Source organism: Oxyura jamaicensis, chromosome 7 (genome assembly GCF_011077185.1).
Source record: "Oxyura jamaicensis isolate SHBP4307 breed ruddy duck chromosome 7, BPBGC_Ojam_1.0, whole genome shotgun sequence".
Classification (NCBI taxonomy): domain Eukaryota; kingdom Metazoa; phylum Chordata; class Aves; order Anseriformes; family Anatidae; genus Oxyura; species Oxyura jamaicensis.
In genome coordinates this window covers 11,370,025-11,381,404 of record NC_048899.1, presented here as the reverse complement: position 1 = coordinate 11,381,404, position 11,380 = coordinate 11,370,025, and the positions used below count along the sequence as shown (strand labels likewise).

General features: G+C 55.4%; 1 protein-coding gene across 1 annotated transcript in view; it reads right to left on the bottom strand.

Moving 5' to 3' along the window:
- Nucleotides 1-417: 417 nt before the first annotated feature.
- HOXD3 (homeobox D3) overlaps nt 418-11,380 on the bottom strand; it is a 29,388-nt gene continuing 18,425 nt past the window's right edge. The window contains 4 exon segments of the mRNA XM_035331899.1: nt 418-2,253; nt 2,255-2,523; nt 2,939-3,490; nt 6,864-6,947. Of these exon segments, the coding sequence (XP_035187790.1) occupies nt 1,774-2,253; nt 2,255-2,523; nt 2,939-3,431 (1,242 nt within the window). The 5' untranslated portion in view covers nt 3,432-3,490; nt 6,864-6,947 and the 3' untranslated portion in view covers nt 418-1,773.

Sequence of the window (11,380 nt, the reverse complement as noted above, 5' to 3'; positions counted from 1 at the left end):
AAGAAAGAAAGAAAGAAAGAAAGAAAGAAAGAAAGAAAGAAAGAAAGGGAAACTTGTCTGTGTTGACCAGAATTGGAGGAGTTAAAATATTTCTCACAATAGGAATTCCAGGTCCTGTCATTAGAGGATGGAGTAGGAGTTGCAGTGTTTGTCAAACTGGAAAGTGACACATCAGATGGTTTGGTGGGGAATACAGAAGATCTGATTAATCTTTAACTCGACACTTTTAGAAACAGATAAGAGTAGACTTCTTGGAGCGACATGTACCGTCAGGAAGAGACTTTAATGACAACCTTTACAGAAAATATCTCTGTAAGTCCAGTGAGGGATTCAACACAGCCGTGTAACTAAAGAGGAGAAAACACGAGGTTTCAGAGCATCGTTCCTTTTTTTTTTTTTTTCCTTTTATTTTCTCTCTTTTTTTAAAATAATTTTATTCTTCCCCGTGTGTTAGCTGTCCCCTTCGTGGGACTGGGCTGTCTTGGGCTCTGGGCTGCTGTCCACGCCCCGCCCTGGCAGCTCCCTTTAGGCTGTATGTATCTGATTGTCAATTTTCTTTCAAAGTTTATTTTTATGATAAAAACAAGAGGAAAAGCTCGGGCTTCCAAAGATGTCTAAAAATTTGATTTATGGTTAGTATAAAGACAACAGTATAAATAACAAAGGAGGTGGCAGCTGCTGCACGGATTGCTATGGAGACCCTAATGAAATTAGCACTATCAGAGGGTTTCTAATATATTTGTTTTGCGTTAAGCTTCTAATTTCTTTCCTATTTCAGATAGCCAGAATGTAATGAACAACAACAACAACAAAAGTAGAAAAAAAGAAAACAGCCCACCGAAAAAATGTGTGCGACAGATCCCTAGTCAATAAATAAATGCTAACCTCACCGAGGTTTTTGTAGGCAGGATTTGGTCTGACTCAAGATGGCCAAGCCTCGTAGACCGCCTCCTCCCCGCGGCTGCGCTCCCAGCGCGGAGGCGGCCCCGCGGTGCCAGCCGGGCTGAAATAAATACTTGAAAAAAATACTGCACTTTTTTTTTTAACCTCTTTTTTTTTTTTTTTTTTTTTTTTTTCGAGTGTAACGGCTCCTTGTGTGACGCCACGGTTTGTTTTACTCTATTAATGACTTACAAGTCGCTGTCTTAATTAATCCTTACATAAACTACAAACACCAGCCACTGTTACAACTGTTCAAGACTACTCTCTCAACTAGCTCAGACCGAAGATACTAAATAGGTGAAATGTAAGTCACCACGGACCTGGATCGATCTCCCGAAGCGTTGGTGAATAAACTCTACAAATAGCCACATAAATACATTAAGACGAGGATAAATAATCAGTGATACAAAAATGTCTCGCTTAAAATAATAAATACATATCATTTAGTCCGCTGCGATCCTCACGTTACGGAAGAATTCATAAATTAACTTCTCTGAAATAAGCTCACACGCGGGCAAGTTCCCACCGCTCACAACTGGTCTACAACACCTCAGCATGACGCGCTGCTAACACTAATGGGTCTCTAAGACTTACCTTCAAGTACATCATTACCAGCTTATTAGTCCCTTGGTTTGCAGTATATTGCACTGTCATGCTTACAACAGCTAGAAAAGGACGGCTCCTGCTCACGGACCTACTCGGGGCTGCGGGGAAAGAGGGTGGTGGCTCTTAGGGGAGGCAAATCCGCTAATACTGCTGGCACCGGCAACACGGTCACGTCCGAAAAGTGAGGTAATCAGAGGCGAGCCCGCTCGGCTCGCTCCCGGCCCGCTACAGATGCGTGAGCTTGGGCGCCTCCTGCATCCGTCCCTGAGACGTGTGGTGAGAGGAGAGGTCCGTGTAGGTGGGGTGGGGGTCGCAAGGTCCGTGGTGGTGGCTGCCGGGGATCTGCGCGGCGCAGCTGTAGTCCACGCTGGCGGAGGAGGGGTGCTGCAGGTGCCCCAGGTTGAACATAGGGCCCGAGGCCGGCATCGAGTCCACGAAGTTGCCCCCGACGTAGACGGGGCTGCCCTGCAGGCCGGGGTTGGCGAAGCCACCGCTGCTCTGCAGGGGGTGCGGGTCGTACTCCGCGCCCGCGTAGCGCTTCTGCTGCGGCAGGCAGCTGCTCAGCGGCGCCGTGTAGGCGGCCAGCCCGTACATGCTCTGCTGGGACTTGGCGAAGGAGGTGGGCGAGGGGGTGTCGTAGCTGAGGCTGTTGACGCCGGGGAGCTGGCTGGAGTAGCCGACGTGGTTCGGGCCGCTCAGGGGGGGGGCTGCGGTCCGGGGACTGCCCCACGGGGGAGTGCATGATCCCTTTGGCTTTCTGGTCCTTTTTGTACTTCATCCTGCGGTTCTGGAACCAGATCTTGATCTGCCGCTCGGTCAGGTTCAGCAGGTTGGCCATCTCTACCCGGCGCGGCCGGCACAGGTAGCGGTTGAAGTGGAACTCTTTCTCCAGCTCCACCAGCTGCGCGCTGGTGTAGGCTGTGCGCACCCGCTTGGAGGCCGGCCCGGGGGGGCTCTTGTCCTCGCAGCTCTCTCCTGCGGGGAAGAGGCGCCGAGAGCCGTTGGTTCCCCCCCTCCCCCCGAAAGCCCTCTGGGGTGCCCCGGATCCCCCCGCCCCCTCCCGCTCCGCAGGGGGCCCGGGGGCTGCCTCCCCCCACACGCACTCCCCCCCACTGCTACCACCCCCGACGGCGCCCCCCTTTCCCCCCGCTGCCTCCCTCCAGAGCCCGTCCAGGCCCGTCGGGGGCCGCTCTCGCCGCCCCTGGGCTTGCGGGGGGAGCGGGACGGGAGCCCCCAAGGCGCCCCCCTCCCCAGGGCCAGGACCCCCGAGCCGGCAGCCGGAGGAAGGCGGGGGCCGGCTCCCAGGCTGCTCCCCCGCGGCAGGGGCAGGGGCGGGCATCGGGGCGGGGGGGAACGGGGGGAGAACGGGGGGCGGGTGCGGGGCGGCTACCTGAGGGGGGGCAGGTGCTTTTCTGCTTGGAGTTCTGCCGGGACTCCTTCATCCAGGGGAATATCTGCTTGCTGAGGGTGGCGGTGGAAGAGCCCGAGGAGTTGGGGCCCCCCTTGGCTTTTTTCGGAGGGGGCGCGCTGGGAGGGTTGGGCGGGGAGGAGGGCGGCAGCGCCGGGGGCTGCTGCTCGCCCATGCCCGGGGGCTGGCTGCCCCCGGGGCCGCCCCCCGCCGTCCTCATGCAGCTGCCGTTCAGCTCGCTGCCCTTATGCGCCGGGCCGCGGCCGGGCGCCGAGCCCTGGACGGAGCAGGCGGAGGCGGGGTACTCGCCGTCCAGGCCGGCCGGGCCGTAGGGCTGGTGGGCCGCGCCGTAGGGGTAGGAGTCGGCCTTGCTGTACGTGTAGCCCCCGAAGAGCCCCGCGTTGTCGTAGTAGGCGGCTTTCTGCATCTTGTGCTCTGCGATCGCCAAGGCCCGCGGCCCCTGCTCAAATATCATTGACTGCCTCCCCGCGCCTCACGTCGTCGGCCTGGGCCACTCGCCGCCGCGGGAGCCACCTGGGGAGGGGGACAGCGGGGACACAAAAGAGACCTTCAGTGGTGGGCACCCGGCTGGGAGAGGCCGGCATGGCCCCGGCACGTCCCGCATCCCCGAGTGCCCGACCTCGGCTGGACAGGGGGAATGGGGACAGCGGGCGTGGAGACAGGGGACACCGGGAAAGGAGCAGGGGACACAGAGCAAGGGACATCATGGAAGGAGCAGGAGACATCTTGGAAGGAGCAGGGGAGATCATGGAAGAGCAGGGAACATCAAGGAAGGAGCAGGGACATCATGGAAGAGCAGGGAACATCAAGGAAGGAGCAGGGACATGAAGGAAGGAGCAAGGAACATCACAGAAGGAGCAGGAGACACCAGAGAAGGACCAGAGTCACCAGAGGGGAAGCAGGGGGCACCAGGAAGGAGCAGGGTCACCAGGCGCTCTGGGGAAAACCCATTGGTGGGGCTTCCTAGAGACAGCTTTCTCGGAGCCTTTGGGAACCTGGGGTTCTCGTTGGTTTGTTTGCTTGTTACGTTTTGCTTGGTCTTTGGGCCATTTCCTCGGGAATCTGGCAGAGGCTGCCAGAGAGCACGGCGGGGCCAGCCCCGCTCCGCTGCCCGGGGACACCCCGCTCCTCACCCGCGACAGGGGCCCGGCCACGGGTGGGTGCTGTCCCCAGAGCCCCCACGGGCCCATCTGGGCAGAGATCCTGCGGGCATCCCCCACGGCCGGCCGCCGGCACGCGTGCGCACGGCCGCGCACGGCTGACATGATGGATTGAGCCGGGCTGCAGCCGGCGAAGGCAGAAAAATCCCGTCGCCTTTGTACACCCGGCCTCCTTCTTGCCCCGGATTCCTCTGGAGTTAAAGTATAACCGACGCCATTCACTAACTTCGCTTTGCACTATAAAGGATGTCGCAGGTCAGCTCCCCTATTTTAATTCCGTGATGAATTAAAATCCCTCACCCGACGTTTCTCGTCCCTTTCATTTGTCCCCAGCAGAAAGAACCTGGGGATGTTTTTTAGGGGATGGTTTTCATTATAAACGCTGATTCTATGATCTCTTCTTTTACTGGCCTGCAAACTCATGGCGCTCCCCTCCCCGCCCCCCGACCAAGCCGCCCGGCCTGGAAATGCCCGGGGATGAGGACACCCCGGAGGTCCGAGTTTTGGGGCAGGGCGCTGCTTTCCCCCGGCCGCACCCGGGACTTCTCTTCTCTTCCTGCAGGACAGAAACTCGCCCGCGATCTGGTCACAGTTTTTCAGTATCCCCTGTTCTCAGTTTTACGCGGTATTTTTCTTGATGGGTTGGGTTTGCCTCTCACATTTTTAGTAATTTTAAAGATTAGCACATACTTAAACTGATTGTATAAGTCTGTACGTCAACGTACCTTAGTAGTTTATTATATTTCTTCAGGGTTCAAGCCTATTAACATGCTAGAGAAAAGCAGCTAGAAATTTTTGAACACTGTCTGAAAATTACCATTCTCCAGCCTGTACTTAGGCAACACTACAATAGCACTACTCTTTCTCCCGTAGCAATTGGTATAGTCAAGTACCTAATAATTCCCTAAAATTCACCGCCGTACACGTCTGTACGGGGAGAGCTGCAGCCCGCAGCCGCTCTCGACGGTATCCCCGGTCACAAACCGCCGTCGTCCTTTTCATCCCCGAACAAAAGCGTGGGATTATCTGGGAAGTTGATAGGAATGGGAAAGGAGCTATTTTCCTCTCCTGGAAAGTTTTAGTAAAAGGATGTCTCGATTCAGATGAGTTTTAATAAACTACTATAATCTGGACGACACTTGGAAGCATTTTTCTGCAAAATAACTCTGTCGCTCATTTTCCATTTCTATCATCTACATTTTCGGGAGCAGCCTGTACTGAGGACTTTTGTTAGCACAACACTGCCTTGAGCGTATGCTTTTATGTGCCTCGTAAAATATAGTTCCCAAAAGAATACGCAGAATCTTAAGAAAGAATATTGCTGTTAAGCTGTTAAAAGCCTTATTTCTTTTCTGAAATACCAACTGCTTGTGAACTCTGCTTGAACCTAAAAAGGAGGCTATGGGCCATAAATCACATGGACAATGCTCAACTGTTTGGTGGCTCATCTTTAGATCTTAAAAAGAGAGAGAGGGAGAGAAAGAGGAAGAGAGAGACCTTTCTAGGTTTTGATTTTCCACGAGTGCAAGGCCCAGGGTGATGTTTTTGTAGGGAACACCAAAGCAGGGGCTCGACACTTGGTGGTTTGGCCAGAAACAGCCTCCAGGAAAAAAAGGTGACATCCAAATGGCGAGGCCGAGCCGTGGGAGGTGGGCTCGGAGGCACTGAGGGTAGGAAACCGCAAAGTATCCATGTCTGTGTTTCGAATTTCCCTTCCTCCTCTCCAGAAAGGTTAACCTCAGCTGAACCGCTCGGCGTTACACATGATAATGGGGCTCTTTGTCCCGCCGCTGGTCTCAGCGCCTTTGGGGTGCCCCCGCCGTGGGGGCTCAGCACCCGCCGCCCGAGCCCCGCGCTCCGCACCCGCGGAAACCCGCGCACGACCGCACGGGGCCCGCGGCCAGCTGCGCCCCGGCACTTCCATATTAAGCAGTTCTCTCCTAAAACTTCCACTACACTTAATTCTGCCGAGGATCAATATCTCATATGATACCGAATAAATAAAAGGCGGCGAGAGCGGCCAGTGGAGCGGTTATTAAGGCAGCCGGAGCTCTCAGGGTGCATATCAATGCACCTGTCATTGCGGTTTGTAGCAAAATTTATGACCGCGAGTGCTGTGGCAGTAAACGCTCCGGCCAGGAATGAAAAGGAAAACACTTCCCAAGCCCCAGCACTTTCAGAAGTGCAAAGCAGCCTGCGCGTAGGAGGGAGCCCGGCAAAAGAATTCCCCACTCGGCACATTTCCCGGCCGGCGGCCCGGAGGGAGCCCCGTATATAAGGGGAGCGCTGGGGCCGCCGGCGGCCGTGGCCGGCCCGCGGGCAGGGGAACCGGGCGGCTGCCGGGACGGGCACCCACCGGCTGCCGGTGGCTCGGCCGAGCCGAGCGGGGGGTCCCTGCCTTTCGGGGGCCGGGGGAGCGAGGACAGGGGAGGGCCGGCGCCGGCTCTGATGGGGCCTTAAAGTAAGTCCAGAGCCCCCCTCCCCGGGGAGCCCCCCTTCTCCCCAAGGCTGGGCCCAGGCTGTGGCTGCTTCCCAGCCGGGCCCGGCAGCGAGCTGCGTGTCTCGGCGGGGCTTCCCAGGGACTGCTGCTCCTCGGCCTCCATGCAGCGACAGCCCCGGGAGCCTGCAGCCCCGGCCCCGCTCCCCGGCGGCTCTGCTCCCTGTGGAGGGGCCGTCGGGCCGGGGACAGCGGGAGACGGATGGAAAAGGAAATTTAGAGAACTCACCACACTTATGTTTTTTCTTGAATTTTGACTTTAACAGTGTGTGTAGGATCTTCAGGTTCCTTGGGATAATCCTTGGGCACGGACCTGCAACAAAAGTGAGAACTCTCAGCGGAAGCTAGTTTGTTTTGGACTTTCTTCCTTAGGACTTTGTTAATAAATGCACGTCTTGTCCGCTGCCCCTCACCGTGTCTCTAAGTCCACGTCAGATCTTTTACCAGACAAAGGGCAGACGCTTCTCTTCATTTATTAATAACGCTTTGGGAGAGGCGGGGAGCGAAGAAACGAGCAAAATACCCCCGGAGAGCCGCCGCCTCCACCGCAGCAAGGCCGAGGGGAGCCGGCAGGGTCCGAGCCGAGGCCGCAGCGCCCAGGAGCCGCGGGCAGACCCCGCTCGGCGGCGGGCTCCGCTCCTGCGGGGCCGGCGCTGGTCCTTCTTCCCCCCCCCCCCCTCCCCCCGGCTCCCCATCCACCGGCTGAGACAGAAAGAGAAGCGAAGAGACCCCGGCGCTGAAAATATGCCGCAAACGTTTGTGGCTCGAAACGCGCATTTTGCATCTGATCGTGTAATGTGTCGAGTCAGGACTTTAAGAACTTAAGAGTGCCAGAAAATCCCCCACAAAGAAGCCCAGGTCATTATAAAGACGATATCTAGCAGCCATAAGCCTTTGAAATGACCTTTGGCTTGTATAGCAATAACTCACCACTTAATGAACAACCAACGGAAGCGCCTCCAATAGCTCACAACACAACAGACATTACAACTTTCCACCAAGTCTTCTCTCTCCCTACCCAAACCCAGTAGGATGCGGCATTCCCCTTCCAAATCACCTTAATTTATGCTGGCAAACTGGAGTTAGGGAAGAGCTTCATGATTACACACGGTGCTCGCTCAGGTTCCTGGCCCGGGCCTGTCCCGGTAACGTCTTATATAATATATGCACGTGGGCGTACGTCAACTTTAAGTGCTTTATTTTTTTTTAACAGAGATCATTAGAAATAGCACTTTACGGCGTGCAGGAAGAAAAGAAAGCGTAAGTTGGGTTGCACCTTAGCCCCTGAGCGGAGAGAGCGTAACACTGCACATCAAGTCATTGTTACCCGCTGTTGCTAAACGTGGTAAGTTTTCGTCTTGCGTCTAATTAATTATCGACTTCTCTTCCCTTTTCGAAGCAGCCTCACAAGCAATAGCCTCCTTGCTCTGGACATGCTTTACTTGGCGACAGGTTGGGCAAATACCTAGATTTCCACGGCCAGAAGGAGAACCTGCAAAGTTTGCGCTGAGAAGAGGGGAGTCTCGGGCTCGCCGGGCTTGAGCTCTGCTCCGACCGAGCCGACTGCGGAGAAGAAGTTGCCAGAGCTCAACTCAGGGAAATCTTTAGAATTATTCAGGCGTGGGCCCAATATAGGTATTATTGAAATTTTAGGTGAAGTTATAAGTGAGTGCTTCCATCGAGCCAAATGAAATGCTGCTTGCAGTAATTGGATTCAGCTGACTAACTTGGCAGGCCAGCAGCTTGGAGGCATACAGCTAAGAAAAATGTTCACTGCCTTTAACTTCTGATCGAGCAGAGCAAGACGCAACAGAGAAAAAAAAAAAAAAAAAAAAAAAAAAAAAAAGAGAGAGAGAGGAGAGAGGACACCACCACCACCACCCCCTACCCCCAACTTTGTCCCCTCGGCCCCATCGCCCTGCTGCGGCGGCCCCCGAGGAGGACTCGCCCGGGTGGCTCGGGGCGGGCGGGACCCGGCGCAGCCTGACCCCCGCCGCTGCTCGCTGCCACAAAGCGAGCTTTTCCAGGGGGTTCCCCCCAAAACACAGGGCTCGAGAGCTCGGCCCGGCTCCGAGCAGGCCCCAAGGTAGAGGCGGCCGCTCCTGGGAGCCGAAAGCAACCCAGGTGGGAGCTGAGCCACGGGTGCATGCGAGGAGGCTGCGGGGCCCCTTGCAGAGGCTGCAGCCCCGCGGCCGCCCCAAGCCAGCCTCGGGCACCCTCCTGGCACCGCATTGATCACACCGCCCCAGCGCACGGCCGCGAACTTCTCGGGAGATAAATATCACACCGAGCCTCCCCAGCCCGTGCGGCTGGGAGGCGTGAGAGCAGCGGCAACGGCGGCACCACCACACCGGGGGAGGAGAGCAGCGGCCCCGAGGAGCACGGCGAGGGGAGAAGGCACGAGAACGCGCTCGGCAGGAGTATTTAAGACACCACACGTAGGGGCTCCATTACCTATGAGCCTATTTCAAATCGCACTGTGCAAATCCACACGGCTACCCCCTGCCCGGCTACCCACGGCAACGAATTAATGGGATGCTCAATCTTACTTTGACGCTGGGAGCGTCCAGCAAAGTTGTCTCCCCCTCTTTTTTTTTTTTTTTTTTTTTTTTTTGGTTATTTGTAATTCCCTTCCTGAAACCACCGAAAATGGGGGATAGGAGAGAGATAAACCTTTTCTCCTAGCCTTTGGGAAGGAGTTTGCTTTTTATTCAAACGGCATAATAAAAAGGAGATACAGCTTAAAACGCACAAGGAGGTGGAGATTACTTCATGCATTTGCAGCCGTCGTGGGCAGAGATTACAAACAAATTCCAGACAGTCCCTGAGTAAAGGCGATAATGCAGCCCCTGTGGTTAAAGGTCCCATTTTGTCATGCAGTTGCTTACCTGTGTGTCAATTTATCATAAACCTGGGCTCCTCACTTTTCAGGATCTGTGCTTGCGGCTCTTAGAATATATCCTTCACCCTTTGTCTGCAGACAATACTGTCCTAAACCTGATCTTGCGGTTTTACAGACATTTCCACACACCAGAATTCCCGATAGAACGAAAACAGGCACAGGCTCAACTACCAATAAAAGAGAGCGAGTGGAAATCGGAATTTGTTGGGGTTTAGGGAAAAAAAAAAAAAAAAAAAAATCAACACACAACCTCCTCAACACATCAGCCTCCTGGAATCAAAGGCGGTAACTGGCCGGCTCTCGTTTTGTTTTGTTTTTAAATCGTGCGGCCATGGATGAATTTTGGGGAAGAGCAGGAGAACCCCCTTTCTGACCAGAAATATAGGCACTGCCCTAAAATCCAGCCACATTCGCCCACGTGATCGCGGGAGCAGCTCGCCGGGGCTGAGGCTGGCCCGCTCCCCTCGCCCCCTCGCAGCGGGGCTGCCCAGACGGGACCGGGGGCGGCGACACCCCTGCGCCCCGCGCCCCGCTCCCCGGCCGCTCCGCACCACACCGCGCCGGCCGGCTCCCGCACTTACGCGCCCTGCGGGGCCGGCGGGGCCGCTCCGCGCCCGCCCGAGCGCCAGGGAAGAGGTGAACTCCGCCGGGTATGGCCAGGGAGCGGAGCGGGAGGAGGAATTGGGGACCGGCTGCACCCCACCGCCTGAGCCCCGGGCAGCTCGGCAGCAGCGCTGCTCCGGCGGCAAGGCGCCCGGGCCGACCGGCAAGCGCGGGTTTTTGGGTTTCTCCTTCTCCGTCCCGGGAAAAATGCTGGGCTGCTGGGACTACCCCTGTCTGGAGGCTAAAGAAGCGTCGGGGAAGAAAAAAAAAAAAAAATCATGACATTTGTGCGTGTGTGTGTCTGCCCCTGAGCCTGCCTCCCCTCTCCGTGTGTGTGTAAAGACACAGAGCAACCCCGGTGTATATCCGTCATGTGTGCCCACAAAGCTCCCCAACAATTCCAGTTCGGCAAAATATATATATATTAGCTTCTCTGTTTGATTTTCTAACATATCAGTAGCTATAAATACACCACACCTAATCTAACATCTGCTATGATTTCATTACCATCCAAAGCACGGGGATGTGACAGTAACGTATTACCTTACAATACTAACCGTAAGTGCATTGTAACATTTATCTAAATTACATTGCTTTTCCTGACTTTGCAAACCAGTTATAAAAAGATTGGAGTCCGGTGATGGAAGCGTAAGTTCAATGTAAATTATTGTGTACGGCTTCGGATTTATAATCCTATATTTCTTCGAAATGATGCACTTAAATCTCGCCTCAAGTAAGAGGGAATGGTTCTTTATATCCTTTTCCGTCAGCCATGTATTTCGGCGTCTGTGTACTTTCGCGGAGCCCCCGAGCCCGTGTGTACACACGCAGAGCCCCTCATGCCCCTGTGCACGCTCGCGTGTGTACACACACGGCCGAAGGCTCTTCTGTAGGGCTTCGGGCATTTAGGATGACGACGAGGTCTTTCTCTTCCCACACACCACAGAGAAGGGAAAGTTGGGCTCCGCTCGAGCCCAGAGCACGAGGAGGCTGGGGAAGAAAATTCCTCCTCGGGGGGCAGCTCGGAAAGCCCTGGAAAAAGTCCCGCGGCCGCGAGGTGGCTGCTCGGAGGCTAAAAAACGTGAAATTTAAGGTAAAAATGGAGGCCGGCAGGAAGAAAGGAGCGCCCTCGCCACCAGAATTAAGACATCGCAGAGGGGACTGAGAAAGTATTAAGGAAATGTTAATCCTCGGCGCTGGTGGGACTCCAGCTTTGCGTGAATTTGTCTCCAGTAAAGGAT